Genomic DNA, 20,665 nt, shown 5'->3' with positions numbered 1-20,665 from the left:
TTCTTTAAGTCTTTAGGGCTCTTGTATGATGACCCAGATAGAGAGGCGTCCGCTGAAAGTCAGCTGCGCGCTCTCAAACAAGGTAGAAATCCTGCAGAGGTTTATTGTACCGAGTTTCGCCGTTGGTCGAACGACTGTGGCTGGAATGACCCAGCCCTGCGCAGTCAGTTTCGCCTCGGTTTATCAGAGTTTATTAAAGACAGTCTCCTCCAGTACCCCGCTCCTGAGACTCTCGATAAACTCACGGAGCTTTCTATTAAGATTGATCGTCGTCTCAGAGAGCGGAGGGCTGAAAGAGGAACAACTGTAAGGTCTAGTCCTTGTGTTTATTCCATTCCTGAGGATATTGAAGAGCCCATGCAGATGGGTCTCTCCCGGCTGTCTCCTGAGGAAAAAACCAGAAGGCAAAATTCCGGTCTTTGTTTGTACTGTGGTGGTAAGGGACATTTTGCTCGTAATTGTCCGAACAAGTCGGGAAACGCCTTGACCAGGTGAATTGTGAGGGGGTTCACTTAGGTCTGCAGCTTATCTCCTCGAATAACTCTCTTTTAGTTCCAGTTAAGGTTTCCTTTGGCAGCCTCAGTTCTTTGGTGTCGGCTTTTGTTGACAGTTGAGCTGCAGGAAACTTTATGGATTTAACTTGGGCTAAGGCCTTAGGCATTCCACAGTTACCATTGGATAGGTGTATCACCATGCACGGCTTAGATGGGAGTCCGCTTTCCAATGGGGTTATTACTCACCGTACACCTCCCGTAGTACTTACAGTAGGAGCCTTACATTCTGAAAATATTGAATTCTTCCTAACACATTGCCCAGCAGTTCCAGTTGTTCTGGGTCACCCTTGGCTGGCCTTTCATAATCCCACCATTGATTGGCGGTCCGGGGAGATTTCCCAATGGGGTACATTTTGTGCTAAGGAATGTATTTCGTATCCAGTCAGAGTGGCAGCTATCATTCCAGAGCTCATTCCTGTGGAATACCAGGAGTTTGCCGATGTATTCTCCAAAGGCAATGCGGACATTCTGCCTCCCCATCGGCCTTATGATTGTGCTATTGAGCTAGTTCCAGGTGCCACATTGCCAAAGGGGAGATTATATGCATTGTCCGGGCCAGAAACATCGGCCATGAATGATTATGTTCAGGAGAGCTTAGAGAAAGGATTTATTAGACCATCAAAATCTCCTTTAAGTGCAGGTTTTTTCTTTGTGGAGAAAAAGGATGGCTCGCTTAGACCATGCATTGATTTTAGAGCCCTGAATAAGATCTCAGTAAAAAACACCTATCCTTTGCCGTTAATTTCTGTACTTTTTGATCAGTTACGTTCTGCTGTGATTTTTTCTAAAATTGACCTTAGAGGAGCTTACAACCTCATCCGAATTAAATCTGGAGATGAGTGGAAGACGGCTTTCAGAACTCAGTCGGGTCACTACGAATACCTGGTGATGCCGTTCGGCCTGTCTAATGCTCCAGCAGTTTTTCAAGACCTCATTAACGATGTGCTCCGTGACTTCCTAGGGAAAGTCGTGGTCGTTTATTTAGACGACATCTTGATTTATTCTGAATCAATGGAACAACATGTTACCCAGGTTCGTCTGGTTCTTCAAAAGTTACGTGAGAATCATTTATATGCCAAGCTGGAGAAGTGTGATTTTCACGTCATGGAAGTATCTTTTTTAGGGTACATAATTTCCCCTCAGGGATTTTCCATGGAACCAAAGAAGCTCCAGGCCATCCTTAATTGGGCGCAACCCACCAATTTAAAAGCAATTCAGCGCTTTTTAGGGTTTGCGAATTATTATAGGAGGTTAATTCATTCTTTTTCTGACCTGGTTGCTCCTATAGTAGCTCTGACAAAGAAAGGAGCGGATCCTACCAACTGGTCGCATGAAGCTGAATTGTCCTTCCGGGCCTTGAAACAAGCCTTTGTCTCGGCTCCAGTTCTCAAACATCCTAATCCGGAGTTGCCCTTTGTTGTGGAGGTTGATGCCTCAGAGGTTGGAGTGGGGGCTGTCCTTTCTCAAAAGGATCTGGAGTCTCTGGAGTTACATCCTTGTGCCTTTATGTCTAGGAAATTCTCCTCCGCTGAATCCAACTATGACGTTGGTAATCGGGAGTTACTGGCGGTAAAGTGGGCTTTCGAGGAGTGGAGGCATTGGCTGGAGGGAGCAAAACATACTATTTCGGTTTTGACTGACCAGAAGAACCTGCAATACATTGAATCAGCTAAACGGCTTAATGCCCGGCAGGCACGTTGGGCATTATTTTTTACTCGTTTCAAATTTATAATCACTTTCAGGCCTGGTTCCAAGAATACTAAAGCTGATGCCCTGTCACGTAGCTTTCTTCCGGTTCACAATAGCAATCCTGTTGTTACCCCCATACTTCCATCTTCGGTCATCCGGGCAGGCCTCACACAGGATTTATTTACCCAGTTAAACCAGCTTCAACACCAAGCTCCTAGATTTACTCCTGCTGGTCGTCTTTACGTCCCTGAATTTTTGAGAGCCACTGTTTTAACTGAATTTCATGACAACAAAGTTTCAGGGCATCCGGGAATCACTAAGACATTGGAGTTAGTCTCTCGCTCAGTATGGTGGCCTAGTCTTTCTAAAGAAGAAGAATTTGTTTATTCATGTCAGGTTTGTGCACAGCATAAGGTTCCCCGTTCCTTGCCTATCGGGCAACTTATGCCGTTAACTGTTCCTCTCAGGCCATGGTCTCATATTTCCATGGATTTTGTGGTTGACCTTCCCCTTTCAGCCGGATTCCGAGTCATATGGGTGGTAGTGGACCGTTTTAGTAAAATGGCTCATTTTATTGCTCTTCCTCGATTGCCTTCTGCTCAAGGGTTGGCAGTTTTGTTCCTCCGCCGTGTGTTCAGGCTTCATGGGTTGCCCACTGATATTGTTTCTGATCGGGGTCCACAATTCATCGCACAATTCTGGAAATGTTTTTGTGCCTCATTAAAGATGAGACTGTCGTTAACATCCGGTTACCACCCACAATCCAACGGGCAAACCGAACGAGTCAACCAGTCATTAAAACAATATTTGCGCTTGTATTCAGCCAAACTCCAGAATGATTGGTCCGAGTTTCTCCCTTTGGCTGAATTTGCTTACAATAATTCTTGTCATTCCTCCACTAAAGAGTCTCCATTCTTTTCAGTTTTTGGTTTTCACCCCAGAGCCAATTCTTTTTTTCATCATTCTCCAGTCTCCTCGCTAACCTTGACCTCCCATCTCAGAGCAATTTGGAAAAAAGTGCACCTTGCTCTCAGAAAAGCGGCCTTCCGAGAGAAGAAATTTTCTGACAGGCTCCGACGTCCTTGCACTTTTAAGGTGGGAGATAAGGTGTGGTTGTCAACTCGCAACATCAGGCTTCGACAATCCTCGGCTAGATTGGGACCCAAATTTATTGGACCGTTTCTTATTATTAAGAAGGTCAACCCAGTTGCCTTTCGGCTACGTTTACCAAGATCCCTTAAGTTTGGAAATACTTTTCATTGTTCCCTGTTGAAACAATACGTTTCTTCCAGTAAATTTCCTCGGAGGATCTCTCAGGGTAGATCTCCAGTAGATGTACAGGGACAACAGGAATTCTTAGTAGAGAAAGTTCTTGACTCTAAATTGTCCCGGGGTCGGCTTTATTTTTTAGTGCACTGGAAAGGCTATGGTCCGGAGGAAAGGTCTTGGGTCCTGGACAAGGATCTTCATGCCCCGAGACTCAAGAAAGCATTTTTTCGAGAATTTCCTCAGAAACCTGGCTCTAGGGGTTCATTGACCCCTCCTCAAGGGGGGGGGTACTGTTAGGCGCCGTGGTCCGCGACGTCCTTGCGGCCCTGCGCCTAGCAACTAGTGACGCCAGGCGTGCGAGCCGCCGGGTCCCTAGCAACGCTGGGACGCCGTGCGCGCTTAGCCGCCAGCTCCCTAGTAACACTGAGCCGCCGGGTCCCTAGCAACGCTGGAACGCCGTGCGCGCTTAGCCGCCGGCTCCCTAGTAACACTGAGCCGCCTGGACCCTAGCAACGGGGACGCCACGGGCGGACCGCGCTCCCCGTTGCAGGGTCAATCTAATCAGTTTAAACTTTCACATTTGTCTTCTGCTCGTGCAGCAAGCCAGCTGCACGGCATCTTGTTAATCAGGCTCCAAGCCTCTGATTGGAGGACTCCCTGCTAAATACCTGCTCAGTGCTGCACACAGACGCCGGTAATAGCTTCCTGCATGCTGCCTTGGTTTGCTGAACGTCTGTTCCTGTCCTGCTGTATCCGGTCATTCCTGTCCTCAGAAGTTTTGTATCTTGGAGTTGTCATCTCATCCCAAGAAGTCGTTTGGTCTCCTGTTGTCCTTAACGATCACCAGAGAATATCGTGTGGTGTTCGTGAGTTACGGCTCTGTCGTATGTTGCGGCTCAGCTGCTTTATCTTTATATTCTGTTTCGGAGCATTTGCGGAGGGTTCCGCTTCCACAAGTCCTCTCCGGAACTCGGCGGTGCCGGGTAGGAGAGTGGACAAGTGGATATTTTGGTTGTCCTTTTCCCTGGCAGTTTTTCCGCACATATTCTAGTTTTTAGTTTCTTGTAGCCCCTGGCCTGGTTGTTTAGTCAGAGGGCCCCTTGTTATCACCCTGTCTCGGATTTCCCTTTGTCTCCCATTAAGACCTGAGGGGGCATCGGAGTTGGGCAGACATAATCCGCCCTTCAAACGCGGCTGCCATGGGCTCAAGCAACCATAGTCTCGCAGGGGATTTCTGACAGCACGGGCGAGACAAAGGAGTTAGGGCGCCAGGGGCTATTTTCCATTCCCGCTCCCTTCCCCAGCATTACGTTCCAGTGCTCCGGTCCTCGCAATAAGATCTCCTCAGACCAGAGTGCTGGAATCATAACAGCTGGGATCTCGACAGCCAGTATACCGACAACTATTCTCCCTCTTGGGGTGTCCACGACACCCCTGGAGGTAGAATAAATAGCGTAGCGCACCACCGTGCCCGCAGCGCGATGAGCGCAGTGAACCCACAAGGGGCTCTTTTGTGCTCACCGGTATGCTGGGCGCCGGGATCCCAACAGCTGGCAATTTGTAGTACACCCCAGTATAGCAGTGGTTATCTATCTAAGGCTCTTTCCTATACTCACCCTTGACTGTTTTGCCCTGGATGTCTCGCTACTTAACATTCTACATCCAACTATAGGGCCCATATTGGGGACATGGAAACAACTTAGGGGTGTAGGTAATGTTTCTTCACCTCACTCCCCACTAACTACCTTATTCGATAACCCAGCATTTCCACCTGGGGTCTCCAAATTGGCTTTTGAATAATGGTCACAGGCAGGGATATCTAGGAATTGACAGTTGCTGGGTACTTCGGGAGTGATGTCTTATACCGACAACCAAGCACAATGGTAGTTGCCCAATAATGAGATTGTTATCTCCAGAATAAACATTTTCTCCAATCTAGGACCCTTCTCTCTGCAGCGATTAATAGTTTATTACCCTTTGAATACTTGCTGATATCTACAGCCTACCCACCTCTTGTGGTATTCACTATTTATAAACTATTGATTGACACCCATTTTTTTTACAATGCAGTTATTAGTAATGCCAAATGGGTGCACTTCAAGGGCATTTCTCGTTGGTTATCGATGCCCGCCAGTTTTATCCAAAATGTATCAAGGGGTCCAGACGTGCTGCTGGAGATGTGGTAAAGAGTTGGGTACTCCCCTTCACTTATAGTGGTCATGTGCAGTTCTTAGGCCCTTCTGAGATGGAGTGTTTTTAATTGCATGGGGAATTTTGGGCAAAGATGTTCCCGATGGGCATGAGTTTTGTCTCCTGAATTTAATCACTTTGCCTCTCTCTGTGTATAAAAAAAAAATCTCTTTTGAAATACTGTAGTGCTGCTCTACCTTTCCCCTGACCCTTGTTGATTGGTTCCAGAGGACAGAACTGTATGGAGCAATGGATGATATTATAATATCCTCTGGTGATCAGTTTACAAACTACTCGAGGATATGGTTTTCTTGGTTGGAATATTGTGAGTCTGCTCATTACAAATCCCAGATGGGAGCTTCATAATTCCATCTTTTCCTTTCTGATTTGACACTTGCCTCTTGGACAATGGGTTCCTGGTGGCTACCCCTGTCCCTTCCTCCCCCCCTTCCTTTCCTCCTCTTAGCTGTTTTTCTTTTCCTTTTGTTTTCTTTCTTTCCTCTCATGTTATGTTTTTCATTTACTTTTGCGGTACGCTATGTTTACATTTCTGCATGGCTATGTTTATATTTGTCAATTTCCTTCTGTGACTGTCTTTTGTTATTGCTGTTTCCGTATTATTATGTTTTGGATTAGGTTTTTAGATATACACTGCTCAAAAAAATAAAGGGAACACTAAAATAACACATCCTAGATCTGAATGAATGAAATATTCTTATTAAATACTTTGTTCTTTACATAGTTGAATGTGCTGACAACAAAATCACACAAAAATTATCAATAGAAATCAAATTTATTAACCCATGGAGGTCTGGATTTGGAGTCACACTCAAAATTAAAGTGGAAAAACACACAACAGCTGATCCAACTTGATGTACGGACACCACAACCCCCCCCCCCCCCCCCCCCCCTGGAAGGCGCACAAATAAACCAAGCAAAAAAACAAACAAAGAAAAAATACTAAAATCAAAATTTATTAACCCATGGAGGTCTGGATTTGGAAGTCACACTCAAATTAAAGTGGAAAAACACAACTACAGGCTGATCCAACTTTGATGTAAGACCATGAGTGCCGAGTTGATGCTATATGGATATATTCTTGGTTCAATACTGTATAAGCTGTTTTCATTTATATTTGATGTACGCTTTTTATCTCTTTGGCTTAATAAAGTTGTTCTTGTACATTACACCATTAGCCTGTTTTTATTTATTTTATATTACTCCATTTTTATGAGGGTTTCATTCTCAAATACCTACTGAAGGTACAGGTATATCTTTGACACTGGGTTATTTTTACATTTACTCACTTGCATATATATACATATACCGATATCATTAAAATTCTCGCCTGTATTTGTTGATCCTGTGGGGACTCTTTGTTCTAGTTGAAGCTGGCTGCTAGCTGAAACTAGGGAGGAAATTCAATTGGGAGTGAGGTTTAGCAAAGTAAAAAACCTTGCGCCCAATTTTGGATTACTTTTTTTTTTTTAAATTATACTTACTCCGGGGGTCTCCGGTGAGCTCTTCTGACTTGTGAGGGGCTGCTGGGAGAATCCAGGAGTGCTGGGAGGCACAAGGGCTGCTGGAAGATGTAGTTCTCCCAGTGGCCAGCAATGGGGGTTGGGGTTGTTACACACACATGGGGGGGTCAAACTCACACACACACACACACACACACACACACACACACACACACACACACACACACACACACACACACACACACACAAATCGCACATACTTACACACTCACAGACACTCAGACAGACATCTCACATACTCACCATTGCTGCAGAAGACCCGGATCCTGACATTGGATGAAGGAGACACCACTTTAAAAGGTGAGTAATTACAGACTAATTAGGCTACTTGTAAGCTTCCAGTTGCTCAGTTAGTCCTTGGGGGAGGGAGTGATATGGTCCCAGAGCAAGTCCCAGTGATTATTCCTAAATTTAACGATTTTAGGAAAAATCAGACTTTTAAAGTGTATATGAGATATTTAAGGTAATCACCATTTTTGGCTCTTTTGATGGCCCGGACTCCATCTTTTGTGCATTTTATTGGTGTTCAGTTTCCTGGTTTTATGTGGACTTTTACACCTTTTTTACCTGTGTATGTAATTTTTGTTTTTGTGATATACACCCCAACTATGGTTTTTTTTATATGGATCAGTTTGTGTGATTGCACTTCATATATTTTTTTCTCGGCTGGTTCTATGTGGACATATGAATCCTGGGAATGACTGGCTGAAACTGGGGTAGATTAAATAAACCCAGATATGAGTCATGTTATCAGTTAATCTGTGAGTGCGGTACGCAGATTGTATACAAAGCTTTCTATAGGAAAATATACCTTTATATGCTTTCATTGATTTTCACTATAAGTTAGTGGGGTAGGTATTTCCCTTAAACTATATGGTACCTCCCTGAGGGTGATTTACTTTTTAAAAAATATGCACAACACAGCCATTTAACACCAGTACTATCCTTATGATCACTAACAGCCTTCTGTATTATTCTGCAAATAAAGTTGTCATTTTTATTTGGTCCAGGAAGTTCACACCACTTTTCCATTCACTTGTATTGCATGAGCCTGACAATTCGCAAACCTCTGATGCGAGCACCGCCAATAGGTATTTTTAATTGGATTGGAGAATTCTCAGGAGCGTGCATTCGTGCGAATGTGTGTTAAATTTCATAAAACATCTCGCAACTCGCACCTAACTGAATTGACGCTTCTGTTTGTTTTTACTCACCCCAGCGAGTCAGAAAATGAGCCAGAGACAAATAGATCCTGGACAGCACTAGAATTGCAATCAAGTTCAGAAACGACCCGGTGATGCTGGCAAAGTAACTTGCCTATGGGATATGAAGAATTAAGCAAATTAAACTGGTTCCAACATATACAAACATAATCGTTCATTGAAATTTTTATATATGGAAAAGTTTAACCGATCACTTATAAGGCAAAATAGACATGTATTAAATACTTTTCTTTCTGCAAGTAAAATGACCCCAAAATGATTACCCTTATATAAACAGTGCTTGAAGTGGGTGGTATGCATCGGTATGGCATACTGCCACTTCCGCTCAAACTGAGGTACAGCATGGGGGAGCATTTTGGGAGTATGCTAGCAGCTGCATGCAAATTGGCTGTGTGCCCAAAGTAGGTGTGTACTCGGTAGTTGTTGAGTGACCCATCATGATTACATTAACAGTGGTGCTGTTGGCCTATCCTGTGCTGTACGTTATAACACTGCGCTGCTGGCTGACTCTGCATGTGATGATGGCCTCTGTTCAGCCAAGGAGATCCCTCTTTTTCAGGCATGCTGCAGGGAGTCAGGTACAGTCTATAGGCAGACAAAGGAGTAGAGTGTGAGGGAGGGAAAGAGAGGTATATGGCTGATAGAGTGAAGTAGGGAATAAGAGGTATAAAGCAGTGACGTGCGGTGGGGTGAGGCAGGTGAGGCAGAGCCTTTCCTGTCATACTAACATTTGTGCCAGAGTTTTTACTGTATAAAGTATATGAAAAATACAAAGAATATGTTTGAAATATCTTCTTTGCATTATTCTAATAATTTTTATATCCAAAACTGTGGATTAAAAAGTCTATGGCAGGTGAGGCAGTGCCTCGCCTGTCTATCTTTTCAGCACATCTCTAATCAAAACTCACAACATTTTCAGGAGTTTAAACTTCTGCACCTGTGTATAATCCCCCATGTACCCTTTAGCTCATAAATTGCGTGTAAATCTGTCTCTGGTGCAAGCCAGTGCCTCCTGAGCAATTTAGCGCACTGCACGTCCGTGGTATAAAGGGTGAGTGAGGGTGGGAAGGAAGAAGAGGTATATAATATAGCTGATAGAGTGAAGGAGGAAGTGAGAGGTACAATCGGTGAAAGAGGGTGTGGAGGAGGAAGTGAGAGGTACAGGAGTGAGAGAGGGAGGTGAGGGGATGTGTATAGATGATAGAGGGAAGGAGGGAGTGAGAGGTACAAAGGGTGAGGGAGGCAAAGAAGGAGAAAGAGAGAGGTACAGAAAGGAGAAATAGAAGAAGGGAGTGAGGTACAAAGGGTGAGAGAGGGATGAGAGATTAATGGTCGATAGAGGGAAGGAGGGAGTAAGAGGTACATAGAATGAAAGAGGGAAGGAAGAAGACAGTGAAAGGTACAGAAATAAGAAATGGAAGGAGGGAATGAGAGGTACATAGAGTGAGAGAGGGAAAGAAAAAGGGAGTGAGAGGTACAGGAATAAAAAATGGAAGGAGAGAGAGGTACAAAGGATGAGAGAGGGAGGAGGGATTTATAGTTGATAGCAGGAAGGAGGGAGTGAGAGGTACAGGAGTGAGGAATGGAAGGAGTGAATTAGAGGTACAAAGGGTGAGAGAAGGAGGGGATGAGACGTGTAGGGCTGATAGAGGAAAGGATGGAGTGAGAGATACAGGAGTAAAAAATGTAAGGAGTGAGTAAGAGGTACAAAGGGTGAGAGAGGGAGAGGAGGAGAGGTGTAGGGCTGATAGAGCGAAGGATGGAGTGGGAAATACAGGAGTGGGAAATGGAAGGAGGGAGTGAGAGGTGTAACGAGTGACAGAGGAAGGAAAGAATACCACCACACAATACCACAGGGGGTAAGTCCACCCTGTTCTCTCTAACCAATCACTGTAAGTGTATGTGCCTTGCATGCATTGGGATAGAGGCTATGGGGTCTATTCATGAAGCAGTGATAAGAGTGGAGAACTGAGCCTGAGGAGAAGTTGCCCATGGCAACCAATCAGCTGCTCCGTACAATTGTATAGTATGCAAGTTATGTTACTTGAATGCTGATTGGTTGCAATGGGCAACTTCTCCACTGGCTCACTTTTCACTTCTTCATGAATATACCCCATTGAGAGGTGCAGAAGGTAAGTAAGGAATGGAGGAAGTAAGAGGAACAGGGCTGACATGTGAGACATTAAGGAAAGGTAAAATATAACAGATATGGGCTCTCATTCCGAGTTGTTCGCTCGTTGCCGATTTTCGCAACGGAGCGATTAAGGCGAAAATGCGCATGCGCATGGCACGCAGTGCGCATGCGCTAAGTATTTTAGTACAAAACTTAGTAGATTTACTCACGTCCGAACGAAGAATTTCCATCGTTGAAGTGATCGGAGTGTGATTGACAGGAAGTGGGTGTTTCTGGGCGGAAACTGACCGTTTTCTAGGAGTCTGCGGAAAAACGCAGGCGTGCCAGGATAAAACGCGGGAGTGTCTGGAGAAACGGGGGAGTCGCTGGCCGAACGCAGGGCGTGTTTGTGACGTCAAACCAGGAACGAAATGTCTGAGCTGATCGCAGTTTAGGAGTAAGTCTCGAGCTACTCAGAAACTGCTAAGAATTTTCTATTCGCAATTCTGCTAATCTTTCGTTCGCAATTCTGCTAAACTAAGATACACTCCCAGAGGGCGGCGGCCTAGCGTATGCAATGCTGCTAAAATCAGCTAGCGAGCTAACAACTTGGAATGACCCCCTCGGTGAAGAGGCAGATTGAGACGGGTAATAAGGAACACAGGTTGGATAACTTTAATCATATAATCATACTACATAGTGTTAAATTATCTTGAGTTAATTTCATGTTGTCTAAAGCTGATTGATTATATATATATATGTATATATATATATATATATATATATATTAGTGATGAGGGGATTCGGTTTTACTCGGTTCTCAAAACGGCATCTGATTGGCTATCCAAAACACGTGACATTCGTGAGCCAATAAGATGCCGTTTTGAGGACCGAGTAAAACCGAATCCGCTCATCACTAATAAATAAATAAATATATATATATATATATATATATATACTGTACATATTCATTCCTCAGCTAATCTTCATTCCTGCAGATAGCTTCTTAAGGAGACTGGAGCTGCTTCCATCTCCTCACATGCTGAGGGCCGCCCAGCACAGGGCAAGGCTGCCCAGCACGTGTAGCGCCACCTCACGATTCTATTTATTTTTTCTTTCAGCTACTCCATTTTACTCTGGTGTATATTGAACTGTCTTGATGCACTATGATGGATTGTTTTAGTATAGCTTCTCTTACATGTCCTGTAGCTGTAGTTATACTCAGGGACTGACTGGGACAGTTTTTGGCCCTGGCATTTGTGTGCATGTGCATGTGCAGGGGGCACATGGACACTGTACATGGGGGCATGCTGCGAGTCAGGGGGCGTGGACTTGTGGCATGCCCCCCTATTTCTTTAAACCACGTACTTCCGGCGGGAGGAAGAAGAAAACAGAGAGCCGGCATGTGCCAGAAGTGCCAGTTATACTCCCACAAACTAGAACTGCCCCACAATAATCAGGACAGTTTGCAGACCTACCTAACAGTGTAATCACCACCATCACACATAAATACATAAATATCCCATACCCACCATTAAGCAATTACTCCCCACTCTCACACCAAAGTAATTCCACCCACATTAAATTAAGAGCCACACACTTCTCTCCGCACTTACATTACAAGCCCCTTCCCCTATACACCCACATTTATTTCTATCCATTTGGTTCTATATCATGTTGCTGGTGCTGGATCTTGTCTCTAACTATCTAGATACGTGACATTATTGTAACTGTATTGTATATTTATATTGATCCTTGACCTACTTCTGGACTGAGTACATTTTGGTCAACTGGAAACCCCCCTAAGGGCATACAGTACATACTGAAGGGTGAGGAATACAGCAGTGCAATAACAAAAGCGGTAATGTATTAATAGTGCAATATATACATTTATAACAGCAAAAGTCATACAGAGTAAGGATATGGTCTGGGGTCATTTTGAATGTAATTGGGCACAGCACTCCAGCATTCCGAATAATAGATAACATTTTTATATTTTAATGTAGTTTGGAACCATGGGGAGCTAAAGCAAAAATGGGGGATGGGATAATATGTAAAATGTGATGTTGGGGAGAATATACTTTAATGCTTTCACACTGCTGGTACACCAACACTATACACGCAGTCAACCCGAATTACTGATATATAGAAAACATCACTGAACACACTGTCAGTAAGAAGAGCTGGTACTCACAGATAAGGTGAGAACCTTGTTGGTACTTTTTGCAACAAGCACAGAGATGATGAGCCGATACACGATGACAGAAATCAGAGCCATGATAACCACAGCAATCTGTTAAGTAGAAGAATAATAATAATAATAGGGGACAGTGAAAGGAATTTCCTTTTTTGGACAAACCCTTCCTATTCTAACCTTCACTCTATGTATAATTAATAGGGGGGTCCCAGCTCCAATGCACCCCCTGTACGCGAAACAGAGACGCAAATAGCAGTATGCACCTCCTATAGTCTCTATAATACAGTAGCCATGGATTAAGACTATAGCCAGATACCAGGAATGATGCAGATGGTTGGGACTGAAATGCCGGTGGATGGGATGCCGGTGGTCAAAATACAGACAGCGGCATCCCAATGATCAGAATCCCGACAGGGTAAGGTAAGTATACTCAGCTTCCCCCAATGGCCTCCTAACATTCCCTTCTAGCAGCTTAATCCTAATCCTCCCTGATGTTGCCTAAACCTAACCTCCTCCCCTCGCCGCAGCCTAAACCTAACCCTCCCTCCCCGCAGCCTAACCCTAACCTCCCAGGTGCCTAAACCTAACCACCCCCACCCAGCAGCCTAAATGTAACCTTCTCCCCCCCGTCCCCGGCCCGCAGTCTAACCCTCCCCGGTTGTGCCTAAACCTAATTAACCCCTCCCCAAAGCCTAAACCTAATTAACCCCTCCCCAAAGCCTAAACCTAACCCCCCCCCCCCCCCCCCCCGGCCAGAAGCCTAACCCTAACCCTCCCCTGCAGTCTAAACCTACCTGTCAGATGGTCCGACAGATGCCTGTTCAGGATCCCGGCAGTCAGGATTTCCATCGCGAGGTTGGTGACCCTATTCAGGATGCTGGCATTCCGAGTAGTGTCGGGATTCTGACTGTCGGGATCCCGACTGCCGGCATTCTGACTGGAACCCGATGCAGATAACATGTTCACTTTATAAATCTGGGACAGTGTTGCAAGACATACCATGTGCAGTATGAGTCTCTTACCATCAATATGATCACCATGAATCCCGTCAGGACTCTTCGAAGACGTTTATCATTTGGAAAATATGGTTCTAGCATTCCAGTGATTGGATTGCGTGCAATTAGAGGAGCTAAAGCTGAGAACTCAGGACGAGGAATCTCCTGAAAAAGCAGCATGTCACACAGATGAGCTAGTCACTGACTGATGGCTAATTCAAACAATCCCAGCACATTGTGGCGATTCAACGAAAACACGTATCATAATTGGTCTATAAGATTACAGTCACCATATAAAAATCTACCAATCATATATGTAGTATTACCTAGAGTAAGGTTAATGCAACATGATCCATACAGTGATGCTTGAAAGTTTTTGAACTCCTCAGAATTGTCTAGATTCTGCTGAAATTTGGCCTAAAACTACCTCAGATTTTCACAAAAGTCCTAAAAGTAGATAAAGAAAACAAATCCAGCAAATGAGACAAAACAATTAAACGTGCTCATTTTTTTATTGAGGAAAATTATCCAATATCACATATCTGTGAGTGGCAGAGGCGTAAGTGTGGGAGGCAATAGAGTCGGCGGCTGCCACCAGGCTCCTGCTTTTTAGGGGGCAACTCTCCTCCTGTTTCTCTTCCGTGGCCAACTCCCTCACTAGTACCTGCACCTTACAAGTCATACCATCTTTATTATAGAGACATATTTTACAAGTGTCATACTGGGGATTAGAACCCACAACCTATTACACTGGAAACAGGCACCTTACTGATGGAGCTATTTGCTCCTGTATAGGAAGCATGAGAATTCTAGCTATATGAAGTTACTTCTCTGGCAATTACAAGTAACTTCATATAGTTAGAATTCTCTTTGTTCCCATACAGGAGCAGGTAGCTTCATCAGTAAGGTGCTTGCTTCCAGTGTTATAGGTTGCGGGTTCTAATCCTGGATATGACACTTGTAAAATAAGTGTCAGATAAATAATCAGTATTGTGAATGAATTAGCATAGATCTGCATAGTTGCAATAGTCTTGAATTGACAATTCTAACTAGTGTAGTAGTTTCATATAATTAGAATCTGCAGCCTTGCTAGGCAGGAGCAAATAGTTTGATCAGTAAGGTGCCTGCGTTCATTGTAACAGGTCATGGGTTCTAATCCTGTGTATGACTGCTAAGAAATTTGTGATTTAAATAAATGACAATGAAATGTTAATATATATATATATTTACATTTTTGTTTTCAGAACACTCCCTATATGCATACATACATATATTTATCTATATATGGGGGGCATGAATATTTATCTTGCCTCCAGGCAAATGGGATGTATGTGAACCTTTGCTTTCAGTAAATGGTATGACCCCCTTGTGCAGCAATAACTGCATGTAACGTTTCCGGTAATTGTTGATTAGTCCTGAACATTAGCTTGGAGGAATTTGACCCCATTCCTCCACACAAAACAGCTTCAACTCTGTTATGTTGGTAGGTTTCCTCCCATAAACTGCTCGCTTCAGATCCTTCCACAACATTTAGATTGGATTAAGGTCAGGACTTTGACTTGGCCATTCCAAAACTTTTAATTTATTCTTCTTTAACCATTCTTTGGTCGAATGACTTGTGTGCTTTGGATCAATGTCTTACTGCATGACCCACGTTCTCTTGAGATGCAGCTCATAGATAGATGTCCTGACATTTTCCTTTAGAATATTCTGGCATAATTCAGAATTCATTATTCCATCAATGATAGCAAGTAATCCTGGGCCAGATGCAGCAAACATGCCCAAACCATGATACGACCACCGTGGTTCATAAATGGTATGAGGTTTTTATGCTAGAATGCAGTGTTCTCCTTTCTCCTAACATAACGCTTCTTATTTAAACCACAAAGCTCTATTTTGGACTCATCTGTCCACAAAACATTGTTCCAATAGCCTTCTGGCTTGTCCAGGTGATCTGTAACAAACTGCGGATGGGAAGCAATGTTCTTTTTGGAGTGCAGCGACTCTCTCCTTGCAATCCTGCCATGTAAAAAATTGTTATTCAGTGTCTGCCTGATGGTGGACTCCTGAAAATTAACATTACCTAATGTGAGAAAGGTCTTCAGTTGCTTCTAGGTTACCTTAGGTTTCTTTATTTCCTTGCAAACTATTAGACGCATTATTCTTGGCGTGATCTTTGTTGGTTGACCACTCCCATAGGGGGGTGCCTGGTGCGCACAGGCACCCCCTAATGTCCAGCACCATCCTCATATACGCCAAGCCTGCTGTTGCCGCTTAGGGCCCGCCAGGTCTTAAGTGCCCGCCAGCACCTGTGCACCGTGGACCACAGTGCAGCCTATTCTTCGCACCCGCGGCACAGGAGCAGTTGCCACACTGTTGGGTTGTGGTAACATGGATGTGCTGCAGCAGGACTCGAGCCGACTGGGAGGGGACAGGCCAGGCACATCTACTCACCAACTGGGGATGGCCTGCGAGAGGACCCATGGGCAGCAGCAAGGATGGGGATGCAATCACTGTGATGGACGGAGAGCTGGACGCGGACAGCCTGACCAGCCGCCTGCTGGGGGGTGAGTGTCCTAGGGCCAGTAGGGGAGCGGGCGGAGTGTCCCCGGTGCATGCGACAGCTGTCTTCCCGACAATGAGGATAGGGAGTGGGAGACGGCCCTGTCTGGATCAAAGCCAAAGGCCCAGGAGGCGTAGTGACAATGCAGCTGGGGTAGGGAGTGAGGCCCAAAAGAAGGGGGAATGGCTGATGAGCAATGGGGGACAGACAGGAGTACACTTAGCGCACGGAGGTGTGAAGGCCACATGATATAGGTGACAGAGGCCACACTGAGTTCCGGAATGTGTGAGGTGATAGGGATCACATTGTGTAAAGGGGTGTGTGTAAGGGCCACAGCCTGGGGGTGATGAGGACCACAGATTGGGAGTGATGAAGGCCACAGGCTGGGTTTGATAGGGGCCACATTGTGTAAAAGCGGGCTGTGAGGCCCATTATCTAGGGTCTGATGGCTCATAGGGAGCACTGAAATACACACTGAGGATCATTGGGGACACTGTCTCCTCTCTCTTTCTCTTCTCTTTGGCTCTCTTATTTTTCTGCCTTTCTCCTCTTGTTGCGCCTCTCTTCTTCTCCATGCCTCTCTCTCATCTTTCTGCCTCTCTGCTTATCTCTCCTATCTGTGCCTCTCTTCTCTCTCTCTCTGCCCACTCACTCCTCTTTTCCTCACCTCTCTCATCTTTCAGCTTCTCTTTCCTCTCTGCTTCTCTCCTTTCTGCTCTCTCTTTCCACTCTGTGCCTCCCACATCTCTCCCTCTCTGCCCCCTTTCTCCTCTCTCTTTCTCTCATGGTTCTGCCTCTCTCTTATATTTCTTCCTCACTTCTGTCTCTCCTCTCTGCCTTCTCTCTCTCTCTCTCATCTCTCTCTGCCCCCTCTCTTTCTCTCCCCTCTCTCTCCTCTCTGCCTTATATCTCCTTTCTCTGTCTCTATCTCCACTCTCTCATCTTTTTGACTCTCTCTCCTCTCTTTCTTCCCCTCTCTACCACTCCTCTTTCTGCCTCTTGCTCCTCTTTCTGCCCCCCCATCTGCCCCCCTCTCTGCCTCTCTCTAATCTCAGTCCCTCCTTTCTCTGCCCCCTTTATCTGCCTCCCCTTCTCTGCCTCTCTTGCTCTCCACCACTCTTGCTCTCTCTCTCTTCTTAAATTTCTGCCGCTAGTGCTATGGATTGAGGAAGGGGGCCCCATATCATAGTCTTGTTTAGGAACCCATGAGGTCTAAATCCGCCTTTGCTGCACTGGGTGCACTGATGATGAAACCATTGTGTAAGGGGCACTATTACTATGGCCATTGTGTACAGGGCACAACCACTGTGTGGGCATTGTGTAAGGGGCAAAACCACTGTGTGCGCTTTGTGTAAAGGGCACAACCACTGTGTGGGCATTGCATAAGGGGCACAACCACTGTGTGGACATTGTATAAGGGGCCACAACTACTGTGTGGGCTTTGTGTAAGAGACACAACTGCTGTGAGCAATGTGTAAGGGCCACAACTGCAGTGAGCATTGTGTAAGGGGTACTACTACCATGGGCATTGTGTGGGCATTGTTAAAGGGGCAAAACCACTGTGTGGGCATTGTGTAAGGGGCAAAACCACTGTGTGGGCATTATGAAGGGGCACAACTACTGTGTGGGAATTGTGTAAGGGGCACAACTACTGTGAGCACTGTGTAATGGCCACAACTGCAGTGGGCACTGTGTAAGGGGCACTACTACTATGGGCATTGTGTAAGGGGCACTATTGCTATGGGTATTGTTTAAGGTGTACAACTGCTGTGGACATTGTGTAAGAGGCACTACTGCTATGGGCATTGTATGTAAGCAGCACTAGACACAGAATGAAGGAAAGTGGAGGCTGCGAGACACAGAGTAAAGGAGGCAGGCTGGGAGACACAGAGTGAAGGGTTGGAGGCTGAGAGACACAGAATGAAGGGGTGAGACTGAGAGACACAAAGTGAGGTGGATTGTGAGAGATGTGTGACAGGGAGACGCAGGCGGGAGATGATGGTGTGGATGAATAGATGATGCAGGGAGTGCATGATGGTGGGGGAGAGAGACAACGCAGGGAGAGGAGGGAATGGTGTGGCTGAGAGATGCAAGTGGGACATGAGGGTGTGGCTGAGAGACACAGGGCGGTGATGATGATGGTGTGGCTGAGAGATGCAGGGGGCAGGAGGTGATTGAATCTCTGTTGCATGATGATGATCTTGGTTATATTTCTACACAAACAGGCATCTTCTGGACCATATAATTTCCTATATGATTAGTGATTACTGACTGAAGATGCTGTCTGCCCAGGGAGAATACAGTTCTTCAAAGGTTCCCCATTCTGAGAAACCACCATATAGGTAAGGTGCATATGGAATGGAAAAGAATGCTCCCACAGTGATGGGAAACAGGTGGCCTGTCATGTTGACACACCCCAAATTGTAGTGGCCAAGCCCCTTGTGGTATGTGATTTATATTGCATTGAGTGCCAATAGGCAGTACTTGAAACACCCAGTAGGTGGTGCTAAACACACCCCTCCAACAGTGCACCCCCTAATAAAAGGTTCTGCGCACGCCTATGACCACTCCTAGGGAGGGTAATAACAGTCTGGAATTTCCTCCATTTGTACACAATCTGCCTGACTGTTGATTGGTGGAGTCGAAACTCTTTACAGATAGTTGTAACCTTGTACAGCCTGATGAGCATCAACAACTCTTCTGAGGTCCTCAGTACTCTCCTTTGTTCATGGCATGATACACAGCCACAAATGTGTTGTGAACATCAGACTTTGATAGTTCCCTATTCTTTTAAAAAGACAGGTTGTCCACTCACACCTGATTGTCATCCCATAGACTGAAAATACCTGACTCAAAATATCTGCTCAGCCTAAAGATTCACATACTTTTACTATCCAATGTGATATTGGATAATTTTCCTCAATAAAAAAGTAAGCATATGTAATTTTTTTTGTCTTTTTTTTTTATTTGGTTCTCTTTCTCTATTTTTAGGACTTGTGTGAAAATCAGAGGTAGTTTTAGGTCTAATTTTCAGCAGAAATATAGAAAATTCTGAAGGGTTCACAAACTTTCAAGCACCACTGTAGGTGAGAATTAGGAACCCCACTTATACAAAATACATGTTAACTTTATGGATTTCAAGGTGGGCTGACTGATCACATGATAGGCTTATTCTTGTAGTTGCTATAAGTAAATATGTTTATATGGTTTGTCTTATGACCAGGGGCGGCTCCAGAAATTCAGTTCGAAATTCAAATAGGGGATCCGCACCAACTGCCACTGAGTCAGTTTGAAATGGCAGTTGGTGACAGTTGGTGCGGCTCCCCTATTTGAAATTTGAACGGAGCTGCAGCCCTCCTCAGGAGCCGCCACTGCTTATAACAATTAAAAATATGGCATTATGAAAGGAATACTGGGGTGGCTGGTAAGCAGAGAAACATTGTACAAAGTTGAGTATCGTTGTTTGTCCCAGTAACAACTCCTATATATTTTCAGTATGTATTCAGGTATACCATATACATTACATGTTGCATCCCCTCTCCAATATTCTGTACTATTTCCTGTGTAGCAGGCCTCCTGTTGTGGCATGGGACATAGCGGCCATCGCAATAGGGAATAGCAAAGGCATACAATGATTTGGTCACTAATAGAAGTTGGACCTATAGCAGCATATCGCAGGATATGCTGTCAGTCCGTGCATGCTGGGACAATTTTTAGAGGTATCCAGCTCTCTGCACTTGCACCTACAATCAGCATCACTGAATACTTAGGATGTCATGATGCCGTTTGTAGGTGTGGAAGCAGGTGCAGAAAGCCGGGTGCCTCTAAACATTGTCATGGCATACACAAACTGGCAGTGGATCCTGGCAATATCCCGGAGAGCCAGTCCACCTCTGTATGGCAGTTGCTTCTCCCACATCCATACCATGTGAGGCCACTATCATGATCATTTCTGGTATGTTGCTCAATTAATTAAAATCAAATATCGGTTCAATTCACCTCAATGTCCTGGAATTCAAAGCAGCCCCATTGGTAGGACAGAGAGGCATTCAGTCTCTTCCAGCACTCTAAGAAGGTCACTGCCCAGATTGACATGAAGATACTGAACAGAAGTGTCCCGGCATTGTCAAACAGCACACCTGCCTGTGGAGATGAGACACACACTTGTTGGGGTCACTAAGCCTTAGAGACAGTTATAGTGGACGGGGATAAAATACCAACCGTTATGGATCAAAGGGTCGATAGTCAGAAGGTAAACAATGTCTAGATTGACGCCAAATGGTCAACATGCACAAGGATGACATATTCAAAAGGTCAACATGGAAATGGTC

The 20,665-nt window shown here is 45.0% G+C and overlaps 1 protein-coding gene across 2 annotated transcripts in view; it reads right to left on the bottom strand.

The window, feature by feature from the left end:
- The window catches only part of ANO7 (anoctamin 7), a 492,742-nt gene that overhangs the window by 90,065 nt on the left and 382,012 nt on the right, over nt 1-20,665 (bottom strand). For both annotated transcript variants that reach the window (XM_063915810.1, XM_063915811.1), the window contains exons 13-16: nt 20,334-20,477; nt 13,799-13,936; nt 12,774-12,872; nt 8,458-8,560 (exon numbers count right to left, since the gene is read on the bottom strand). In XM_063915810.1, the coding sequence (XP_063771880.1) occupies nt 8,458-8,560; nt 12,774-12,872; nt 13,799-13,936; nt 20,334-20,477 (484 nt within the window). The remainder of the gene's footprint in view (nt 1-8,457; nt 8,561-12,773; nt 12,873-13,798; nt 13,937-20,333; nt 20,478-20,665) is intronic.

The sequence above is a fragment of the Pseudophryne corroboree genome, chromosome 4, assembly GCF_028390025.1.
Source record: "Pseudophryne corroboree isolate aPseCor3 chromosome 4, aPseCor3.hap2, whole genome shotgun sequence".
NCBI classification, from domain to species: domain Eukaryota; kingdom Metazoa; phylum Chordata; class Amphibia; order Anura; family Myobatrachidae; genus Pseudophryne; species Pseudophryne corroboree.
Note: the sequence above shows the minus strand (reverse complement) of the source record. Positions and strands in the feature narration are given on the sequence as shown.